Consider the following 24,061-nt stretch of genomic DNA (forward strand, 5'->3'; position numbering starts at 1 on the left):
ACGTCAAAATGCAAGTAGATAAATAGGAACCGCTACAGCGGGAAGGTAAACGGCGTTTCCATGTGCTGCTCTGGTTCGCCAGACGTGGCTTTGTCATGCTGGCCACATGACCTGGAAGCTATACACCAGCTCCCTCGGCCAATAATGCGAGATGAGCGCGCAACCCCAGAGTCGGTCACGACTGGACCTAATGGTCAGGGGTCCCTTTACTTTTTATGTGTTGTATTCTACTTTGCCAGGTCACTTTTGGACTTTTTATTTTGTATAAAGAGATTTATCAATGTTAGTAATTGCCCAACCCCCCATTATTCCAAACTGAAAATATTGCCATTTACGCTCCAGTCTGCACTCTGTGCTGTTTCAAAACAGTGAGGAGAAGCTTACCAGAACACAGAAAATGCAAGGGAATGTTTCAAAACCTCAGAATTCCATTAAAAATTTTTTTTAAAAAAAGGCTGGTTGTTTTTACATTTCCATAAGAAGTTTCAGATACAATAATAGAGCCTGAAAAACTTAACAGAGACTTATATAACCATATTACATAACATTCTCCTTTTGAGCTATTTGGAGCGAACTCAACAGAGGGAGACTCTCCAGCTATGTAGTATCATAAGAAGAATGTTTCTTCTTTATGACTGTGTGTCTGCATCTATGTAGAGCGGGCCAATGGAGCCGAGCAGTGAAAATGATACACAGAGAGAGCCAGAGGATGTAGGAAGAGTGGTGAAGAGAAATGGGAAGTGCTAGGTATTTTACAAAGTACAGTATGCAAAAAATGCAAACCATGGCGTGACAGAAGTGATACAGAATGTAGCATAGTTGGCCAGACTAACTCCCCAACTTGGTTTCCCTCCATCCTTTAAAAAAAGTAGACATGAGAGTAAATATATTATATATATTCTCTGTACAAGCCATCATTGTGAATGGGGCAGGGGGAGAGGTATTATTGGGTTATTGCTTTTATTTTCATTTTATATAATGTATGGACCGCCTGAGACCTTCGGGTATAGGGCGGTATATCAATCCAATAAAATAATAATAATGATGATTTACTCCCATGTAAGTGTGCTTGGATTGCAGCCTCACATCACAATCTTATGCCAGTCCACTCAGAAACAAGTCCCATTGCGTTCAGTGGGGCTTAGTTTCCAATAAATGGGTATGGGATTGCAGCCCTTATTGTGCTTACTATTTATTTCAAAGCACGCAAAGATCCCCGTGCAGATTTCTAATCTCCAGGTTTGCGTTTCTCTTAGGGCAATTTTCTGTTAAAGGTTTGCACAGGGAGCTGTGCAAAAGGCATTTGCTCCGAAGCGTTGGATAACTAAATTCGTTCGTTTTATTGCAAGAAGGCAGGGGGCTAACCGGATGTTAGCAACAATAGCTTTCCAATGACGAGACAGTGGATGCATCCACATGTCTGTTGAAATGCAAGCGTGCCTGACTGTTTCCTCTCTCATCCAGCCACACACCCGCACCAAAGAAATAAATAGTGTTTCAGATTCTGAATCTGTTCAGAAATGAGACTTCCAGTGTCAAAATCCCCAGGCGTGCGATGTGAGGAAGGCTGGACTGGATATAAACACGCTCGAAACACTGCTCTGCCAAAAGAAATAGTCATGTCTTCTTAAAAATAATTATCCCTTAATGTTTGATGCTTTCAGATGCTGCCTGAACGGAATATATTTTGGAATATAATTCGGACAACCTTTCAAAAATCGAAATAATAATAACAATAAAAGAACGAGGTGCAAGGAAGAAACATTAAGACTTCGACTCCATACCATTTTACCTGGGAGAAACTTCCCTTCAACTCAGTGGAACTTAATTCCGAGTGGACGAGTTTATTCCCTCCATTTTCAAATATCCCCGGGTTGTAGTATTGTAATTGCTCGTTATTATCTGTTACATGGCGGCAAATAATGCTTGAAGCGCTTTTGGGGTCCTTATTATTGTTTCCACGCTAAAAAGTAAAAATGCTAGGCATTCATGTATATTCGAATCCCAAGCTGTAGTGTCAACAGTTCCGTTTATTTCAGGGGTGAATTTAGAGTCTGACCCGTCGAAATAATTTTACTACTCTCCCACATGCGTTTAGTTGGAAGTCAGTCCCGCTGATTTATAAGGAACAGCTGGGTCCTTCTTCCAGGAAATTATGCTTGTTTGCATCCATAAATAGGCGAACCTCTCTTGGATCCTGGAAATGCTCCCGGGGAGGAATATTGATTGCTCTTTATTTGTAATTGGAAAGCAATCCCATGCATGTCTACTCAGGAGTAAGTCCCACTGGCTCAAATGGGACTTACTCCCAGGCAAATGTGTCTAGGATAGCAGCCTTCCTCGAAAACAAGTCATATTTCATTGAATGGAGACTACTGTCAAGTCAGCATTGATCAATAAGGCTGCAATGTGCCTTTTCCGTCCTTGGAAGGAGACATTGGGCTCAGCAGGGACCAGCATTCAATTAAATGATCCAATCCGGCCAAAGCGAAGCACTTTCAGAGATAGTCGACCACCACGTCCCCATTTCCAATTAAAAAAATCAAAGGGACGGCCCAACTTTGAGATCGCAACTGAGCGTTTGGGGTGGTAGTTGATCTTCTGTTCACAAAAATAGTCAACAGAGTGCAGTGGTTTGGGGAATTCTAACGACCCACGCGATCCTGTACGTGCCTACTGGGAAGTAAGCCCCGTTGACAACAGTGAGGTTTACGTCCGAGCAGATCTGTGTAGGATCGCTCTGCTGCTTTCGTGGTGGGAATGCTCCCAGGTCTCTTACATTTAAGAAGAAAACAAGACACAGAATTGAGACGGTGCAAAGCGAGAAGCACCTTCGCATGCTGTTGGTTATCTGCCCTGATTAAGTTTCAGGAAGAAGAGCAGTTTTGCTGTCCGGAATCTTACAGTCTTTTCGTGTAGGAAAAGCGGATTCGCAAAATAGCTGTTGAACAGGGATGCATTTCGGGGATGGGGGTGGGGGTGGGGGGTGGCAGAAACTGCGGAGCCGAGGTTATGTTTTCCAAAAGGACTCCCTTCCATTAACAGCAGCAGCACGCCAAGAAATAGAAATCAGCGGCCAAATCTGTCCTTAATAACTGGATCTCCTTTTAGGGGGGAAAGTGAGCGTTTAATCATTGTTTGCAGCAGTTTGGTCGGCTGAGGTCCTTGCTTTTCTCCGACCCCTCCAACACGCCCCCCCCCAATCCTATCCACCCTTACCCCCGCGCACAGGGAAGTCCCCCCCCCCCAAGATGCTGGTTTTATTTCAGAATTTCGAGGGGGGAAATAGTGCGTTTCCAAATGACGTTTCAGTAGATAAATTCGTCCTGTAACACACAGCAATCCTATACTCATGAACCTCAGGGGCCTTGCGTTGAGTGGCGAGTCCTTAGGATCGCGCTACGCGGCTGCATTACAGAGCGCAGGTACTTGGGTTTTAGGAGCACATGTTCATAGCACCGGTTTGTGAAGTTGAAATAATGCAGACTTTATTTAAAATAACCTTAATAGTCCTCCACTTGGGGGAAAACGCATTGTAATAGCTGTAGCAGGAAATTAATTAAACTAATGATCAGACTGCCGTCTTCATTTACTGTTTTAGGTGGAAGGACGACCCTAAGGGGGAGAATTATTCTCTCCCCCCCCCCCCGCCCTACACACAATAAAATCTGGATCCAGTTAATTAAATTAATAACCAGACAGCCTGAAAACAACTGTGAAATGCACGCTTCGTTGCCATTAATCTACCGTCCAAAGAGCGGTGCAATTAGGAGGAAGTCTTAGCATATTAATTAAGGTGTCGCTAAAATGTGTAAATTCGCCAGAAGTGGTTTAGCTTGCCGATCGGTTTCGAAAGCCTTGTATTACTTCGGCATAACTGGGATTCGAACTAAGAACTTTCTTGCTAGATAGTATGACAGATTCATTGAAGTGCGGGGGCTGAGAATGAATTGGGGAAAAACTACAGGACGCTGAATACCGAGTTTTTACATTACCTATACCCAGCCAGTGCTTTTTTTCTCAAAATAAAAATAAAAATGTTTTGGGGTACTCTCATTTTCCTACTCATATTGAAATATTGCCCCTTAATGAGGCCAAACTTAGATTCACAAAATGTTTCGGGGTATGAGTCCCTCTACGTCTCCCCAGCAAAAAAGCACTGTAACTAGTCCTTAAAAGATAAGCAAAAGATCCTCAGGAATTTCTCCAGGTGACAGGAAAGGTGGTCTGTTAAAGGCAAAAGAAAACGCCTAAGGCAACCTTAGACTTAAAAAAAAACCAAGTTTTATTCAGGTACCGTATACCGATAACTTCACCAAACTTCTTCTTCCCCCACCTCGAGGCACGAACACCAGACATAGAAAGCGAATATAACTTTATAGTTAAAAAGACAAATATAAGAGCAGGGCATCAGCCGAGCTATTGGCCGAACTTGTGCTGTCAGCAAAACCAGCCCCACATTCTTTGATATTTATTTGGCCATTTTGTGATAACATCTACGGGTTTGTTTGTTTTTTGTTTTGTTTTACTTGGCTGCAGTATCTCTCAGGTTGCAGTTCCCAGCTTCCTCGTTGGTTTAACTTGTACCCGATCCTATGAACACGTTTACCGGGGAGTAAGTCCTGCAGAAGACAGTGGTGCTTAATGTATGCAGAGATACAGTACAAGGATGTCTGTTTTCGTTTTGGCTATGCGCTACCAGGCGACACGCGGTTAAAAGGGGATATCTGCGTTTCGCTTTCTTAATGTTCTGCGCTTATTTCAGTAATAATGTTGGCATTTGAGGCGGATCTGCTCTTGGCTTGTGAGCAATATGCGGATAGGCTACTTGCTTCTGTCTAGATTAGAGGACCAGGACATTTACGAGGCAGGCAATGTGTCCGTGGAAGTTTTCTTTGAGAATCTGAATAGCACCCTAAATCATACTCTGGCACCCTGTAACCACACAGCAATTTAGGACACTTTATTTGAGTGTCTCCCATTCCCACGTATGCATATTTAGAATTGCAGCCTGAGAGCCTGTGCAGAATTATAGGGGGTTGAATCCATAACATTTTTCAATTGTTCATGTAGAAGAAGCTGGAGAAAAAGGCATTTTCCCCCCTGATTGAATGTGAGATATTTCAAAGTTGGAAAGACAACTTCGGGCACGCACCTGCTTTGGACCTTTCGGAAACGGACCTTTTGGAACCGAAGCCCAGAGGACTTTCGAGCAGAGAGACCCCTTAATTGGAAATATACACTTGCAGCCTCAAGAGCAAAGCTGGACGGATAAATGTTTGATTTCTCAACAAGCAAAGACCTCGTGCAAACATTTACAGTCCCTGCTCCAACTGTGTTAAGAGTACATTTCTTAAAGTTTGTCTTGGATGAGGTTCTCCTTCCATTGTGTCCTGATAAACTGCCGGAAAAATAGTAACAACAGTTCTCACCATCGTCATCAGTGAAGGGCCCTTAGGAGCAGAGAATCTGCGGGCAAAGTTCCACAGAGGCTGGATGTGTGTTGTTGCTTTTTCTTTTCTATACATTAGACTAAAGGGCAAGGGTTGATTTTCTGAAATCAACGTCTGTGCGTTTACGCCTGTTTTATATACAGCACTCAGTTTTGCCCTCCTTTAGCCTAGTTATTTTTTCATAACACAACTTTGCCCTCCCTGAAATCCACAGCCCTTTCCCAAATAAATAAGGACTTAGACGGTCAGGCTGCCTAAATGGATGTCTTGGTAGTGAGGTGTTGGTTCCTGCTGGCTTGGAGAGGCATAGATAGAGTGAATCCTGAAGTGATCGGCTGAATTGGCGGCGGCAGACAGGACGGGCCGTGCAGCAGAAGTCAACAGACCCTTGACTTTCAACTTGACCTTGAACTTCCGTCTCAGAGTTGATCTTTATGGGATGGCGCGTCTTGAACTGTTCCCGTTGGCCTCTTCGGTTCTTGTTCCATATATGTGCGTGCGTGTGTGTGTGTGTGTATACATGTAGGTATACATATACATATACATATACATATACATATACATATACATATACATATACATATACATATACATATATGCACGCGTTTGGCTTGGCATAAGGCTGTCTGCTTCCAGATGTCAGGATGCAAGAAAATTTAACACACACCCCTTCCCTCCCTCACAAAAAGGAAGGAGAAAGGAGAAATCAACGCGAGAAAGGTCAGAAACCCACTGGAGGAGAGATGGCTACTTTTAGCTTTAAATGGAAACGCAACGCTTCTGCCATGGATAATGCAGAGGCAGAAGAAACGGCTATTTTAGATGCAGCAGTTCTTAAAGTGATGCCCATGATCTCACATATCCTAAGGCAAAAGGATCTGTGGTCCTTTAGTCGTGGGTGGGTCAGGAAAACATAAACAAGAATAACAGCAACAGTGACAGCGGCTTCGATGCTATCCCCTCATCCCCTCTCAGCCAAATACAACCTCTCCCTTTAATAATTACGCTTGTTGAGGCCCGCAAACAGACAGCAGAATTGCTAGGTGGGGGTTTTTTGGGGGGGGGAAGGAGTTGTCCTTTTTTTGTCAAAGTAGTAGCATGCCTTTGTATAAGGAAGATTATAGTTATTAATGTGGGTAAAAAGATTACACCTGGAGCATACTGGTTCGTAAGTTAGATCCACTAAAAGCAGTTGGGGATCCGCTCCCAAGAAATCGGTTTGTGTTTAATTCAACCGTGGCAGGGTCTTCATCTCACCTCATATACACACCTTTCAGAGTAGGTCCATCACAGCTTCAAGTGTACACGCACGTGTGAACATACCCATGGCCCTTTGTATTGCCCGGAGTTTGCTTCCAAGTCACAGGGCACTTTCACAGGGCTCTTGCTACCTTCTGGTGAGAAATTATCCTAAGCCCGGAATAGCCAGTATGATGCTTTCCAGATATTTATGGACTACAGTTCCCATAATCTCTGACCAATGGCCACGTTGGCAGGGGCTGATGGGAACTGAAGTCCAACGACATGAGCAGGGCACTGAGTTGGCTACCCATGCCTTAAGGCTTAAGCCATAGACTCGCTCCCCTTATCTATGGCTGCGTGGACTCCCTAGGAACTGTAGCTCTGTGAGGGGTAAACTACAGCTCTAGGGTTATTTGCTGCGGGGAATGTGCTTTAAATGTATGGTATATAAGCAGAGGAGGGAATAACCTAGAATCATAGAACTGGAGAGTTGGAAGGGACCCCAAGGGCCATCTAGTCCAACCCTCTGCAATGCAGGAATCTCAGCTAGAGCATCCATGACAGATGGCCATCCAAACTCTGCTTAAAAACGGCCAAGGAAGGAGAGTCCACAACCTCCCGAAGGGGACCGTTCCACTGCCGAACAGCTCTTACTGTCAGAAAGTTATTCCTGGTGGTTAGTCGGAATCTCTTTTCTTGTCACTCGAAGCCATGGGTTCCAGTCCTACCCGCTAGAGCAGGAGAAAACAAGCTTGTCCCCTCTTCCATGTGACTAGAATCTATCGCAGTCAGGGAGAAAGTGGGAATGAAAAACAGTTTCAGATAGCAAAAGGGGTGAGGGTGGGGGTTACGTTGGTTAGGCGTGAAGACTTCCCTCCATCGGCGCCTTCGGCCGCTTCAGTTTCAGCTAGGGAGATACAAAAGTGCATGGCGAGAAGGGTTACCTGGTGAGTCTGACACGGGTGCTCACGGAGTCGCCATCTACAGTAGGTAATGTGACACAAATGTTCATTTATTATTATTTATTTATTGTAAGTGTATCCCACCCTTTTCTCCAAGGAGCTCAAGGTGCACGCGCATGTTTCTGTCCCCCTTCTCATTAATCCCTACATCAGCCCTGTGAAGTAGGCTGGGCTGAAAGGCAGGCCATCCATGGAGATTCATGGCTGAGTGGGATCTCCCAGGTCCGAGTCCGACAATCTTATCCACTTGCACCGCACTGGCTCTCAGTAACTGTCTCGTGTAGCTACTTACCCAGATAGGAGCCAGCTCCGAGGGGCCGAGGTCTATTCACCACCACCCCAATAATGCCCCCCCCCCAGTTGATGGGCATTGCCATTCAAATTGTGTGCACGCGTGTCTTGGGATTAATTATGCGAGGTGGGGCTTACCTCCCCCCCCCAATATTATATTAAAGTTGGCACCCCTGCTTACACACTCCATACAACGCAGCACACGTTAGTGGAGTAAGGTTCGCTTAGAGCCTTACCAAAGGCTTTTGGGAAATTCAGAAGCCTTCAGACGTTTCGGTACTGCTCCTCAGAGTCTTCGTGCGCATATACATACCTGTCTTCACATGTGTGTCTCACAAAGGCAGCTTCTTCAAGTTTAAAGTATTGGTTCTTACTTGAGAACCACTGAAGGCCTTTAAAATTTATTCACCTCTCGCTTTCTCTTTTACACACATACACAGAGAGAAAGAGAAACCGTGAGGTGCTCAACCTTGAATTGTTAAAAAGTAAGCAATTGTTCCAGAAGCGGTCTTTGTGATACTTCGGATAAATGAAGATGCCATAAGATTCCACGATAATATACTTGTTCGATCACCCATTCAGAATAGAGGGGGAAACAAGGGTTCTACATAGAGGAGTGCAAGCAAATGACAACAGGGGCCATCTTCCAGTTTCCGGGCCAATCGCGCAATTTCTCTGGATATTAAATCTAATGTGCAAATAAATTTCCGTCCTGCGGAATCGTATCCGCTATGTTGTTGCATTCTCTCCTGAGAACGATCTGAGTACATTCTGTGAGTTTAGCGCTTGTTCCGTTTTACTCAATCAAAGGATGGAGAGGAGCATATTTTCAAGTCCAGACAGGACGCAGGAGCAAACGTCCACCCAGCAACTGTTTCTAGGACAGTAACTTATAGGAAGAGAGATGCCGGGAACCAAGTCTGTGTGCAAAAACCTCCGCTTTTCCCTTTACTGCCTGGTGCGTGTGTTTGTGCGTCTGACCTTTCCACAGTTAGGCTACTGAGTGGCCAGAGAAATGCACTCTGCCGTTTTTTGGGGAAAGTTCTTACTTCCCTTGTCCAGGGTAGAGTCCCTGTCGTTTAATAACAGGTGTCAGGACTGGGCTCTGGCGCAGATCAAGCCCTGCCTGGATCTCAGCCCTACATGCCCTCTCCCACCCGCAAAATGGGAGCATTAGGTATTGTTCATTGTTAAGTATGCAGGACCAGGTTCCCATTTACCATCCCCTAGTGCAAAAGCTCTTCAGAGAAGGTGAAAGCTCATTCTTGCAATGCCTTGGTCGTGTGAAAGGGTTTGCAGAGGAACCAGAACCATAGCTGCCAAGTTATCCCTTTTTTAAAGGGATTTTCCCTTATGCTGAATAGGCTTCCTCGCGAGAAAAGGGAAAACTTAGCAGCTATGACCAGAACGGCCTCCTTACGGCGTTCAGCAACACGTGTTAGTTAGTCCAAGCAAGATCAGGCGCTACATTCCGAATACATAACCTCTCTATGGATAAACCTGCCGTTTATTTAGGCTACAGATCCTGTACCTACTTACGTGGGAGAAGCGCCATTGAACTCGCTAGGACTTACATGTGAGTACAACAGGTCTAGAATGGCTCGGTTCGCTTTTCCTCTCCCACACAGACTCTCCCTGGTGATATTATCACGTCATCAGCGATGGATACTCTTTATTAGGAGGAATAACTAGCTCCCCCCCCCCCCCACGTCGAAATGAACCTAGGACGGGTTAATAATTTATTGCAAGTCAGGTGGCGGGAGGCAAACTCGAGGAGAACCAATCGCTGCCAAAGACGTAGGCTGGTCAGGCTCGATCCCCAACCATAGGATGGAATGTGCTGCATGGGGCCTTTGCTGAGAAGGGTGTGGGCACGGGTGGGCAACTAGTTGCATTGCAGAGGGCTGGACTACATGACCCTTGGGGTCTCTTCCAACTCTACAATTCTATGACTCTACTGACCATGACCCAAACAAGCGCGCGTCAGTACTGGTTAGAAAGCAAGCTGGTTGCCTTTATGCAATATAACCCGTCAAGAGACTGTGAAAAATGATGAGCTCCAAAGAGCTACATAACTAATCAGAATATCCAATGAAATGGACCGCAGACCATGAAAGATTGTATCATAATAAATTCGTTCAAGGTTCCATAAAACTATGTGTTGGGCGTGTGTTTTTGCTGCAAAACCCTTAGCAAATACAACTATTCCTCTAGAAATAACTAATAGGGTATATTATTGCGATAAAAGGACCCACCTGAAATGAAAACTAGTGATGATGACATCTCTCCATGTCTTCAGAAACAGAAGCTCGTCTGTCTGTCTGTCTGTCTGTCTGTCTGTCTTTCTGTCTTTCTGTCGTCTTTCTGTCGTCTTTCTGTCTGCTTGCCTGCCTGCCTGCCAATCTGTCTACCTTACAACTGAAATGTATGTGGGATGCATATTTAATTTATTATCAAAATTCAGTATTCTGGTACATCAGCATAAATTACAATATTGAGCAAAACTGGGAAAGGGCTGACTTCCGTGCCACACGCACACTTTCACTGCAGAAAACGGTCCCGACTTCATAGCCTGACATCTCCGAGCAGGGCGAGGAAAGGCCTCCTCTGTGAAACGCTGGGGAGGCTGTTGCCAGCCAGTATATAATCTGAGTCGATATAAAGTAGCTTCCAGTTATCCTATTCAGTATGTTTGAAATTAATGACGTACTTTCCATGGTAAAACCAACCGAGACTCCTGCAGCACTTTCAAGACTAGCAAATTTATACATGCGTAAGCACTTGGTCACGAATGAAATCCGTATTTCACCAGTCCAGAAATGCTTATATGCCATAATAAATCTGTTAGCATCCAAGGCGTTTCTTTGTTGTTTTGGCTGCAACAGACTAGCACAGCTACCCCTGTGAAGATACTTCCTGGGAGCTCCACCTTGTGAGTTATCAGAAACTACCCTTTAATCCTAAACGAGTTAATTCGGATGGTATGTCTCATTGGTTTCAGTGGAGTTTGCTTCTAAAGAAGGGAAATAGCCTGGATTTCTAATTACAGCACCATACCCAGCAAAGCAAGGAACTGTAATTTGGATCTACTAATAAAAATACTGTACTCTAGCACTGCCACTATCAGCAATATATATATTTATTGCCTATTGCGCATTTTGCAACCCTGCAAGGCTTCCGGGGAACATTAGGATTCAGTTCTATCCCTTTACTCAGTATGAATTAATTAGTTACATTTCTAGGTCTATTTGGGGTATGGCTTGGAAGCAAAGGAATACATGTAACTTCACAGCACACACCCCATGAATGCCAAATCATTCTGTCCGAGTCAAATCCCAGTCCATAAGGAGCTCTGTCAAGTTGCCCCCAATACAATAAATAGGAATCACAAATGTTTTTTCTTTCAAAATTTAATTTGAAATTTCTTTCCTTTAGATGATCTAGCTTGTTATTCATTAGGGGGTGCTGCTGCTGCTGCTGCTGCTGCTGCATATGCTTTAACGTACTTCAACTTCATAACAATTCTATGAAGTAAGTCACAGTTATTTCACATTAACAGGGAGGGAACTGAAAATGAGAGATAGTGATTTGTCTTAAGGTCACTCACTGGATATCTGGCTGAGGTCAAGTTTAACCAGATACAGAGTCCATAATAGTTTCCCCAGTTTTCCATGTATGTAGAAAAACTCTTTCTTTCTTCCTTCCTTCCTTCCTTCCTTCCTTCCTTCCTTCCTTCCTTCCTTTCCAGTGGAATTTAACCCATTTAGAGCAAGCAGACAAATCAACTAAAGTTTTAGCAGCAAATAAGAATGTGTGACGCGCAGACTTAAGGACTGGACAAGGCACAAAAAGACACCACTCCTTTCTTTCCTCTTCAACATATGGTTTTAAATTAGAAACTTCAAAGATTCCATCTACCAAGAAGACACAAAAGCAACAGGGGCTCTCAGTTTAAATCAAGGCTTGCCTCTGCCTATCTCTCTAAACCCAGACCAATCTCTTTACTGGACCTTTCAAATTTCTGTGCATTTAAATGCTGTAAGGTTAAAGTACAGCCAGAAGGCATCACTTTCTCAAGGTGGCGCCTGGTATTGTGATTTATTATTATTGATTTATTTTTGCTTCATCTAGATTGTGTAGCCCTATACCACCTTAAAGGCCCTGGTGGGGTGTGAGGGAGAACTCTGGTTCTCTGTGCTTTTAATTCTCTCAACAAACTTACAAAACAGAGCTTACTGCTCTCATAATTTCTGTTTTACAGAGCAGGTACTATGGTGGCTTTGCTCAAGATCACCATCTGAGTCCATGGACGAGGAAATGTTTGAGCTCAGGCCTTCACCACCCAGTAGGCCCACCTCTCTGACTTCATTCACAACCAGACAAAACCTTATGCCACCAGCAAAATACACAGAGCATTTCCCTGGCCTTGGATGAACAACAAGAGTTTGAAAAGTGGAACAAAACAATAAAATAAAATAAACTGGAATAAAACTAAGGCCTTGTTGTGTGGTGTGTATGTGGAGATTCTGTTTTATTTTTCCTTCCCTTTTATATATTTACACTTCATTCTCCTCCAAGAGAGGGAAAGGGAGAGATATAATGAATCTATATTTAAATCATTATATGTGCATTTTAAACGTCCCACTCCCCTTAATAATAATAAAAAAGAGGCAGTGGAGTTCCTCGAGGATAAAGCAGGCATATTTTTCCCTCTCCTGGCTCACTGCGATTTCACTTTGCGTGTAAGTCAAGACAAAAATTAAGGAGGAAACTCCTGCACTGCAATAGTTTTGGCGGCTTGACCGCGGCGATGAGTGTTGCAAGAGGGAAATGCCTTTAGAAAGGGGGGGGGGGTATAATTCTAACAGACTTCGTGGGGGGGAGATAAAGTATTTGGGGCGGGAGGCGCACTTTCAAGGCCAAAAAGTGATGGATGGGGAGGCAGACTGACGCTGATAGGTGCGTGCGTGTGGTTGTATAAACGTGCATCTTTACCCTGATTTACTTTAGAAAGTCAGATTTATGTATTGCAGTAGATGTATTATGTATTCTCAGCTTCCAGGTAGGCATATTTTTAAGAGGAGGAGCCGTGCATCTCTCTCGATCACCCTTTATGTTCTGATTGCATTCATAGGAAAAACGCTTGTCTTGCGCACACGTGCACGTACCATCTAGTACAGTATATTCCGTCTAATCGGACACCAGGGCCTCACTTTGGGAGCACGGCATTATTCGGTTCACCTTTCTCAAACCGCTTAACGTATGAAGATTTGGGAAATGTCATTTCGGAAGTGCAGAGTTGCCTGCGGAGGGAGGCTGAGTTGGTGGGCTCACTTCCCTCCCAGCATCTAGATTCTAGTGCGAAGAAGAAAGGCCTGGTGCGCTTGACCAAGCGCAGTATCTCCGAACATGATTTCTGCAGATATTTGAGGAAAGGGGGACACTTTAGCTTTGCACATGCATTTTCTACGCAGTCCTTTAGCTTGCAGCTTCTCTCTCTCTCTCGCAATGCAGTCTACAGTCTCTGTGAGATGTGTGTATTAAAAATAATAATGCTTCGAATAAAATATGTCAGCCACCTCAAACCCTGGATTCAGAAGCACGTTCTTGCAAGGATGGGAAGGGATAACCGGCGCATAAAACACTGACCATGCACTGACGAAGCATTCTGGAGATACTTTGGATACTTCGCCAAAGAATTTCGAGGAAATCAGGAAGTTTCAGAAAGGCAGGATACAGTTCCCATTTATCTCAGATGGATCATAATTGAATTAATGGTTTTCTAGTGATATACCCACGGTATTTCTTCTTCCTTCCTTCCTTCCTTCCTTCCTTCCTTCCTTTCTTTCTTTCTTTCCTATTTCAAGTTCGAAACACTATAGCACTGCAGACTATTCCTTCTAGATCAGCCAATGTTTCTCTTTCCATTCAATTGTGTCCACTCCGTGTGGCGCAGGGAAAGAGACGCTGGTATGTGGGGGGGGGGGCGGTAATCTCGTCTGGTGGGAAATAAATAAATAAATAAATAAATAAATGTCGCCACCCCCGTCCGTCCTATACAGAAGTCCGTCACGTGTGCAGGTCTCTCTCTCTCCCCTCTCCCCCCTCTCTCTCTCCCCTCACCCTTCCTTCTCTCTCCCTGTCCTGCCATAAAAGCATTTTCGCAATTTTTGTCTGGCCCCCTCCTCCCCAGCACGTCTCCAGTGCATGCGCCTCAGCCAATGAGCGCGCCACTTCGGGAAAGACGCCTCCTTTGCGTCGGGGGAGGGAAGATGAGGTGGGGGTGCGGGTGCGGGGAGAGAAGCTGACGCCGGGCGCCTAGGCGACCCTCCTTTGGCAGTCGCCAGCCTTTTAAAACGATCCTCGCCGCCTCGCCCGCCCCCCAGTCGTCCAAGCCGCGCGCCATCTGGTTACCCCGACCGAGAGCAGAGTGGAGCAAGCCGCGGGCGCCCATGCGCCTTCCCGCCGCGCTCTCCGCTGGATGGACCCCGACGCCGCCTTCGGAGAAGCCCGGAGGAGCCTGGATGAGGTGCCCGCCAAGAACATGGACAGCTTGCTGAGCTCGCCGACGGCCTTCCCGGGCGGCGGCCACTGTAGGAACGTGGCCCTGGGCGGCCTTAGCCCGACGATGCACGGCTCCGCGTACCCCGCTCCGGCCCTGGACGGCCCTCCTTCCTCCGGCCCCGGAGACGCGTCGACAAAGCAATGCATTCCGTGCCCGGCCATCCCGCAGGCATCCTCGACGACCAGCGCCTCGCCCTTCTCCTGCGGATATTTCGGCGGTGCCTACTGCTCGTACCGAGTGGCCCGCGGTTCCCTCAAGCCGTGCCCCGCGCCGCCTCAGCCCGGCTACCCGACGGCAGCGGAGAAGTACCTGGACGCCTGCAGTTCGGCGCCCGCCGCCGCGGCTCCCGAGGAGTACCAGACGCGCCCAGCCGAGTTCGCCTTCTACCCGGGTTACGCGGCGGGGCCTTACCAGCCGATGGCGAGCTACCTGGACGTTTCGGTAGTGCAAACCATCGGAGGGCCTCCTGGCGACACCAGGCACGAAGCGCTCCTGCCCGTGGACCCTTACCACGAACCCTGGGCCTTGGCCGGGGGATGGAACAACCAAATGTGTTGTCCAAAAGATCAAAGCCCAGCAGGACACTTTTGGAAAACTGCTTTCGCAGGTAACCAATGCATTTTTTTAGAAAAAGAAAAAGAAAGAAAGAAAGAAACGGCCGCCTCTTTCTCTTCTCCCTCCGCCCCACCCCTGTCACTGCCGCTGCCCTACAAGGCCGCCAGATCCTCGGGGTTGATTTCGTGGTTTTCCAGGGAGCTGGGTGGACTAGACATCAGGGAGCGCTTGATCCCCAGAAGGAAAAGAGCTGGGGCCTCCATCCTGTCTGCTTTTCAACCTAGACGTGTGTTTGTTTGTTTATGTGTGTGTTTGTAGTGACTGCGGGTAGTCCTGGTTGGAAACTTTGCAGATGCAGTCCAAATCATCTTTGTTCTCAAATATTCGCCATCTGTTCTGGCGCCGATCCCTGTATTAGCTTAGTTCTTGGGATACCTGCGTTGCATGTGTGTAGGTGTCTATATATCACACCCACCCACGCTACAATAAGATACGATCCAATATAATATAACCAGCCTAATTTCCCTCAGTTGTATGATAAATTAATGGTGCCCCCATCAGCTTCTGAGAGATATATATGAGAGAATTGTGTTCGGGAGTGTGTATAATTCCAAGCAATTCATATTGCAATGAAATCAGCTGCACACGCAGATATAGGCATCAAACATGCTCCAGCAGGGTGGCTAATTTCACTGTTGTATGAATTGCTCTCAGGGTCACCTGAAATATTATTACAAATTATATATGAGGTTAGACAACTATGTATGCCCTTTGTGTGTGAGTCTCTATGCTCTTAGTTGTTGCTGCTTTAGTATGAAAAATGCTGCTCAGAAAGGCTGTGAAATCTCACCTACTGGTTATTTTTCAACACCCAATATGACATGGCAGGTTAGAGCTTTTTATTTTATTTTCTTCAGTTACATACCTTGGATCCTTCAGATAATATCTAGAATTTAATATGAACCAGCTCTGCAACGGTGGAGTAGGCTTGATGTAATCATAACGTTAAAAACCACATGGGTAGTGTAATCATAAATGTCTCTGAGCATGTGGGGAGTGCCCTTCCCTCATCGCTGAGTAGTCCCCAGTCCGCCCCTATCACAAACCAGAATTAGGGCGAGGGCTTCTCTGTATGAGCACCCTCTATCTCCAGTACCTGACCTGCTATCAATATTGCTATCACATCTTGTCCCATTAAATCAGGTCAGTCTCTATAAAGGAGCAACAATATATTGGCATTGCTACAGGTGCAGAATACTCTGTCTTAGATTTCCTACCCATCCAGCTTTCTGTGTCTGCATTTTCAGGGCTGTTCCTGTGTGTGTGTGTGTGTGTGTGTGTGTGTGTGTGTGTGTGTGTGTGTATTGGGGGAAAGTGTTTATAAGAAGGCCAAATAAACACCCCCAAGTAAAATTGTGCACAATCAGATTGGTTCCAAGTGCCTTAGGGCAGATGCAGAAAATTATAGGCAATGCTAAGGCTGGAAATTATTGCTATTCCTGCCGTGCGCCCCAATGTATCAGTGGGACACTGATTGTAGAATTGAGACATAGGAACCATTTACTGGTACTTCCGCTGGAAGCCTAATGTTGCCAGTCTAGAGCAAATTGACTCTAAGGAAACAAACGAAGCTTCACTATCTACCAACCAGTGTGTTAAGGAAGGCAGGTTAACCTCAGTATTTCTGCTTTACTGGTCTGGAGTGGAGACCCTGCTAGATGGAATAGAGAAAGAGGAGACAAGTCCCTGAGACAGACTACAGTAGTCCTAAAGAAAGGATTATGGTACATCCACAACAACATAGTTAACTGTGGTGGGCCTAAGGCAGAGGGGTTATTGCCTTAAATATATCATGCACGGACAGGGTGTTTTTTTAATGTGGATGGGAGAGCCATCTTGATGCAAATAGGATGGGCTAGATTACTACTGGTACTTCCTTTCAGCTACTACATTCCCATGAGTCTCTGTGTGGCCTTCCAGTGACCACTCACCTAACTGGTGTTTAATATGACTTTGCCACAAGGGGTCGTAGAATCTTCCCCTGCTTTAAGCACAGACCTGCGGCCATTGCAGTGTGTGACTGCAACCTACCAAACCATTCATTCCGGCTCAAGCCCTATTAAATTCTGCAGGAATTCTCAGGGGGTAAGTGTGCCTTCAGTTGCACATCTAATGAGCAGTTGGTGGACTATCAGATGGGAGATGTCTTAACAGAAGTGAACCTGTTGAGTCTGAAAACAGATCTCCCAAGTCCATACCAAACAACAACAACAAATTAAGTTGGGAGCCAAGTATGTAAGGTTTGAGGTTGTGCAGAACTTTTCATCAAGCAGTAGAATTACCAGGTATGCAAAACCCCAACCAAGCTTCTTCCACAAAACATACCAATATATATTTAAACTAGCCCAAGATTGAGGTTTTAATCCTCTTGCAGTGCAACAACAAATATTTATTCAATTAAATAAAAAATTCAGTCAATTACAGGAGACCCAACCTATGTCTAATGACCTGACTTCTGATCCACTTTTGCATTTACTTGAAATAAATCTCATTTAATTTCTGTGGGACATCTTTCCACTTGAGTTTGTTTAGAATCGCTGCTAAACTTTTCCTAGGGGCAAAGAAAAGATCATTCATCTGCTTCTCTGCTTATTAATAATGAACTTGCTCTGCACTACATTTACACTGCTAAGCATTAACACAAAATACAACCTCAGTGCGGAAATGTTGCTTGTTTATCAATTTTCTTGAATTATTTCTAAATCATCTTTCAGGGCACATTTGCCTCACAAGGCAGTGTACAAAAATTCATCCACAAAATGTAGTGGTATATAAAGCCATCACATTACATCTTTGAAATTGGTGACATCAATTAAAATGTATTACAACCATTAATGAAACAGAAATTAAAATGTATTAAGATTTCTCTTAAAAACTGCCAGCAATGGGGCCACATATACTTCCTGATGTGTGTATGTTGGGGGGGGGGGAGATAATTCCACAAATAGGGAATTACTGTTGGGGGGGAATCCTGCCCCTAATACTCATAAATCTGAAACTTCTTAAAAGTGAACCACAGAGCATGGTAAATCTGTATATTTACCTCGAAATGAGTGCCCATAATGCTTTCTGTGAATGTAGTTGTAGACTGACAATCTCCTCATTACTTTTATTAGCAGACACATCTTCCAAGCCACAACATATTAGTTTTGCTGGCTGCAGCAGCATCAATTACTGTATGTACTTTTCTATAATTCAGCCAAAAGGTGCAAAAATCTTAAAAGCAGTGAAACAAATTTTTTATATAAAGCATTTATATACCACCTTTATTTTTTCCTTTTCCTTTTTTAAAATGCCACCTTTCTGATGCACAACCTCCCAAAGCTGTTTACAAGACTCTGAAACAATATCAGAGCAATAAAATTTGGTATGAGACAAGAGAAGAAGATTCCTGTAGGAAAATAAATAAATATGACAAGCGCATTCTATGATGACCTTATATTTATGAGCAAGTAACTTTCTATACTCTGCATCAGTGTAACTATTTTGGTGCTGTAGGCCCCAATCCAGTGTCTCCTAATGTTTTAGGTGTAGTAGCAACTTCACAGTGCTCTGTGCTCCTAGTAAATACCAATGCAATTTTGTTTCGGAATTGCTCGTGTGAAACCCTACATTATCAATTATGCTGATTCAGTATTTCACATCTCATGTCTTTAACTGTCACCAGCACAACAACAAAAAGTAAGAGTGCAATAGCAGGACGATATGGAATATCCTCCTCCAGCAAATATGCCTGACATTGACATTTCTGCACCAGGTTAAGACCTACCTGCTTACCTGGGCTTTTTTGAGTTGCTACCAGTAGCGCCTGTTGTTCTTTGGAGTTGTGTTGGCTCCCTGAGATGTTTTTATGATTGATCTACAGCTGATTTTAGGCATGTTTTATCTTCTCTGCCTATTTCTTAGGTTGCTTGCACTGTAACTGATCTGTAACCCACATTGAGCTCATAAGATGAAGGGTGGTATACAATTGTATTAAATAAGTGAGTGTGTACATACTTATTTAATATTTAGTGTATGTATACATACATACACACACACACACACACACACACACACACACACACACTTATTTAATGTGTGTGTATATATACTTATTACACACACACACACACACACACACTTATTTAATATAATTTTATACCATTTTCTTTTGCATGCAACCACACTCAAATGAATGGGTCCTTCCATGCATCTGAATGGGGAATGTGCAGGAGAATTTTCCATTGGGGATGCTCTAATGTTTTTACTCAGTTATGCAATACTGTACTGATACGATTGCTATTAGTTACAACTGACTGCACAGTGAACAGTGGGCAATGAAATAAATTCATAACTATTCAAATTACGTAACAACAACAGCGTTTATACTGCAATAATGTGTGCTGCCTTCGATCATCACAGCATTGTATTGCTGTGGCAGTATAACCCCCAAGGAATATAAATATTTCAGTAATGTATAATGCTGTGTAAGGTTATCTACCACCAGCATCTAGCATTATTTATTGGTGTCTAGGCAGGAAATAATTACTCCAGACAGACAGGACACACAAGCAAAAACCTCTGTCTCAAAGATTTAGTAAAATATTTTCTCAATATATTAATGGGCACATTTGAAGTTAAGCACTTCTAAATCTATGGCTTCCAGTGGTAGATTTTAACCATGTTCATACATCTCTTTCATTGAAGATACAATGGGAAATAAAAATATCTACCCTTGGCTGCATCATATCCATGTCTTTAAAAACTCATTTAGTAAAATGTACCAAATACCATAAGACTCAACTGAGGATCTGGATTGCAGATGATGACTATAATTTATGTTAACTGATGTCCCACCCAAGATATTTAAATGTAGCATAGCTCCCGGATGAAATAATCTCACGTTAATTTTCAGATCTATGGGCCATACATTGACCACCCAAACAGTTTGACTGTTGTTTCATAAAGTTACACCACAAAGATGCTTAAGTATTGGGTCACAAGTGTTAGGTCATAAGCTTTTTTTTTTAAAAAAAAACACACAGCAGCACACGATAAAATTAATAAATAAACCAGCCAGATATTTTGTTTCTCTTTCCCCATTTTTACTTATTTTTGGAAGTAAAAGTTGTAGCTCAGTCTTGAAATTTCATGAAAGCATCTTGCTTGTTTGCATCATAACCCAACAGTTCCTCAAAACACAGTCTGTAAGTGTGGGAACATTCCCACAGTAAGAACATAGCAATCCCCTTTGTTAAAAAGCTTTATTACATTTTTTTATATAAAAAAATCCACACATTATGAAATTGTATGCTCCTGTCTACTAAAATTATTTCTGCACTCACTTTATTTAGGTAACACTTCAGGTCCCAAAACACCATCAGCATATGGCTTTTTCCATCAGATACCAGTAACATGCAACAGCAAGTAACTATAAGAGGATTATTTCCTTGTACCATTCAGTTCTGCAGGTTATATTCATACAAAGTACCAAAACACAGTATTATTTTCTGTGAGCGCTATTCATTACTATAGTCTTCACCTCCAGCCATGTCCAAAATCCAGTGAGACACACAGGAAGGCTAGCAATCTGTTTGGTGTTAATGATTACATAGAAATGAAACACTGACAATAATTTATTAATATACAGGTGTGTGTGTGTGGGTGTGTGGGTGTCTGTCTGTCTGTCTGTCTGTCTGTCTAAATCTTGTGAATGTGAAGATGGTTGCTAAAATATATGTGGGTAATCAAAACCTAGTGCTGAATTTCGTAACACAAACCCCTTTCCTAACAAAATATTTTTGGAAATCAGTTCCATTGAAATCAATAGGGTTTTGCATCAAATTATTTACAACCAGTGTAGAAGTTGCTCAGCTGATTTGAACCCCCCAACAAAGACATCTTAATCCAGACTAATTTGTAATCTTAAACCCTGCACTATTACTCTTTATAATAAATTAAACACCTACAGGAAAATATGTGGCACACTTTGCTTCTAAATACCGTTGGTTAAAATGGGTTGGAAACAAGTGAAAGGAATTGTTGCCAGGCAGATCAGTTAGGTAGAAAAATATCGATTTCTAAATTTTCCGACGTCTGTATTTGACAGCCCACATTTGGCCGAATTGGGTTTTTGTTTTTGTTTTTTACGCACAACCTCCACATGATTTCAGTGGGATTTTACGCGCCGTGATTTCAGTGGGATTTTACGCGCAAAGCAAAGCAAACTTCTCTAAAATGGGGTTGTACTCTCGCAAAGCAGAGAAACGGCCTCACCGGCATCAGACAGAGGCCGGAAAAAAAGGCATGATGGCGGCAGATTTGTGTTTCGGGAACAATGCCTGTGAGAATAAATCGGGCAGGGGAGAAAATGAGGTGGTGAAAGATAACCAAGAGAGAATGAAATAAAACGGATAATATTCTGCAGAGTCTTCACTCGTGAGTTTAGGGACCAAGAAGAAAGTCCAGCGATTTTTAGAAGAGTCCATTTCGCTCGGCTGTGGCCTTGGGGGATTTCCTAGACAAAGGACTGGGCGGTGGTGGTTATGAGTTTCATTCCCCATGGTAGGCCTTCCTTCCTAACTCTCGTCTGAGTTTAATGCGCTCTCCTCTTTTCTTCCTTTCCTCCCTTCTGCCGGTCAGAAGCTGTAGGCCAGCACCCTCCCGAGGGGTGTACCTTCCGCCGGGGGCGCAAGAAGAGGATCCCTTACAGCAAAGGGCAGCTGAAAGAGCTGGAGAAGGAATACTCCAACAGCAAGTTCATCACCAAGGACAAGAGGAGAAAGATCTCCGCCGCCACCAACCTCACCGAGAGACAGATCACCATTTGGTTCCAGAACCGCAGGGTCAAAGAGAAGAAGGTCGTGGCCAAGGTCAAAAACACCAGTGCGCCCGCGCCCGCGCCTGCCACCACCAACAGCAACAGCAACAGCGGCGGCAGCACCAGCAGCACCCCGTGAGACGCAGGGACAAACTCTCGGAGGAGGAATCAATGGAAAGGCGGCGGGAAAGAAGCTCCCCCCGAGATGAAGAGAGGGGGAAATTAACGCAGGCTTCTCTGCTGCCTCCCCAAGGCCTTGAGGGAACAGGAGATGGTGGGGGGAAGGAGGCCGCGGGCGGAGGAGCAGGAGGAGAAGGGAGGAGGAAACGAGAGCAGAATTACGCACGTGGACGCTTCAATGGCTTCTCCGCTCTGCAGCCTCCCGCCGTCTCCATTCTCCACCTCGGTGGAAGCCAACGAAATTCGCTTAGCGCTGGCGTGGCCGGCGGCCTCTCCTAGCCTCTCTCCTTTAAAAAAGAAAAAAAAGAAAAGTTAATTATCGTCGTTGTTATTGTTATTGCTGTTTCCTCCAATAAGTTAAAACCCGATTTGCAAAGCAGACGGTGTTTTTTTATTTTATTTTTAAGCGATGCGTTGTTGTTATTGTTTTTATTATTTTATTATTGGGGGGGAGCTGGGAAGGGGAGAAGAAAGCCGTGTGCAATTTACAATTCATTTTTATGTGTTTTTTTTTCTGGGGGAGGGGCGTTGCCGCCTTAGCGCCAATGCTATGCGAATTATATTCTATTTTTCTTTGTACGAAGTTCCGTAATTCAGAGCTGCTTTAGGGGGTGGGGGGAAATACGAAAATAAAACCAAGAAAACGACAACTGCCTATCAATCGAACCGAATGTTAAATAAATTCTCCATAACCACCACGATGGCTCGGCTTGCTTTCGGTTCCGCTTGTCTGTTCGTTGAATGGGAACATTTTGCAGAAGCGAAGGAACAGACTGCTCTTTAATCTGTGTGAAATAATGAAAGGAATTTTTACCACGAAGAAAATCTATTACACATACATACATACATACATACATACAACATAATCTATGTTTTAGGGGACTTGTAAATTTGAAAGGTTATAATCTATATTAAAATCTCAGCATTGCATATGACGAAATTAATATTTTAGAATGGCTTGTAAATTATATGTATATGTATGTACGTGTATATAGGCTAACCACCGATTGACGACTTTTTGGGGGGAGTTGATTAATCATATGACAATGATCCCTTTATCGATTGCATTTAAATGAATTTGAGTACTACCAAAAGCTAATAAGTGCCTTGGAAGACACTGAACGATACGCTAGAGAATTTACAATACACAGCAAACAGATAGTTGGAAGGGGAAGCCAACTTTAAATGTTTTATTTGTCATTCCCTATTTACCACTCCAGAAAAAGGACTTCCCTTCAAGCCCAGCCCCACGGATTAAAAACCTGCTATAGCGTGGAGGCCTATTTTGCTTGTCTGTATATAATACAATGGAACATAAAGGCTGAAATCATATATGCACCCTCAGAACGGGGGCAAATCGTTTTGAATCCAGCGAATCTTGTTGGAAAGTAAATATGGATGGGTAAATAATTATAAGTTGTAAATTGTATTGGATGTTGCATAACTATTATTGACGTCCTGCTCCTTAGCTACATAAAATTGGGAGCTACAGGAGTTCTCTAAATGAATTGGTTTAGAATCCGGGTATTTAAAGGGGAGTTTGTGCGTGGGGGGGGGGGCGGCGGTGAGAGGAGGACCAGGAAGCAGACGCTTCTCCTAATGCAGGCATCCCCAAACTTTGGCCCTCCAGATGTTTTGGATTACAATTCCCATCAGCCCCTAACCACTGGTCCTGTTAGCTAGGGATCATGGGAGTTGTAGGCCAAAACATCTGGAGGGCCGCAGTTTGGGGATGCCTGTCCTAATGCCAGTGCATAGCACGAGGGTAGCCAACAGGACACCCTCTCTATGCTGTTGGACTCGGACTCCCATCAGCCTCAGGCAGTACAGCCTATAGCCAGGGATCATGGGAGATGTAGTCCAGCAGCATTTGAAAATCGCCACATTGGCTACCTCTGGTTTAGTCAATACTAATAGTGCGGTGACTGTAGGTCCTTAAGAAATTATTTAT

The 24,061-nt window shown here is 44.1% G+C and overlaps 1 protein-coding gene and 1 long non-coding RNA gene across 2 annotated transcripts in view; one reads left to right on the plus strand and one right to left on the minus strand.

Moving 5' to 3' along the window:
- The window catches only part of LOC148683814 (uncharacterized), a 410,944-nt gene that overhangs the window by 87,302 nt on the left and 299,581 nt on the right, over window positions 1–24,061 (minus strand). The window lies entirely within an intron of this gene.
- On the plus strand, window positions 14,254–23,538 carry HOXB13 (homeobox B13). Its single transcript, XM_035137155.3, has 2 exons — window positions 14,254–15,120; window positions 21,753–23,538. Exons 1-2 carry the CDS (start codon window positions 14,430–14,432, stop codon window positions 22,067–22,069), a joined length of 1,008 nt encoding a protein of 335 aa, XP_034993046.3. The 5' UTR covers window positions 14,254–14,429; the 3' UTR covers window positions 22,070–23,538.

Source organism: Zootoca vivipara, chromosome 12 (genome assembly GCF_965207765.1).
Source record: "Zootoca vivipara chromosome 12, rZooViv2.hap1.1, whole genome shotgun sequence".
Lineage (NCBI taxonomy): Eukaryota > Metazoa > Chordata > Lepidosauria > Squamata > Lacertidae > Zootoca > Zootoca vivipara.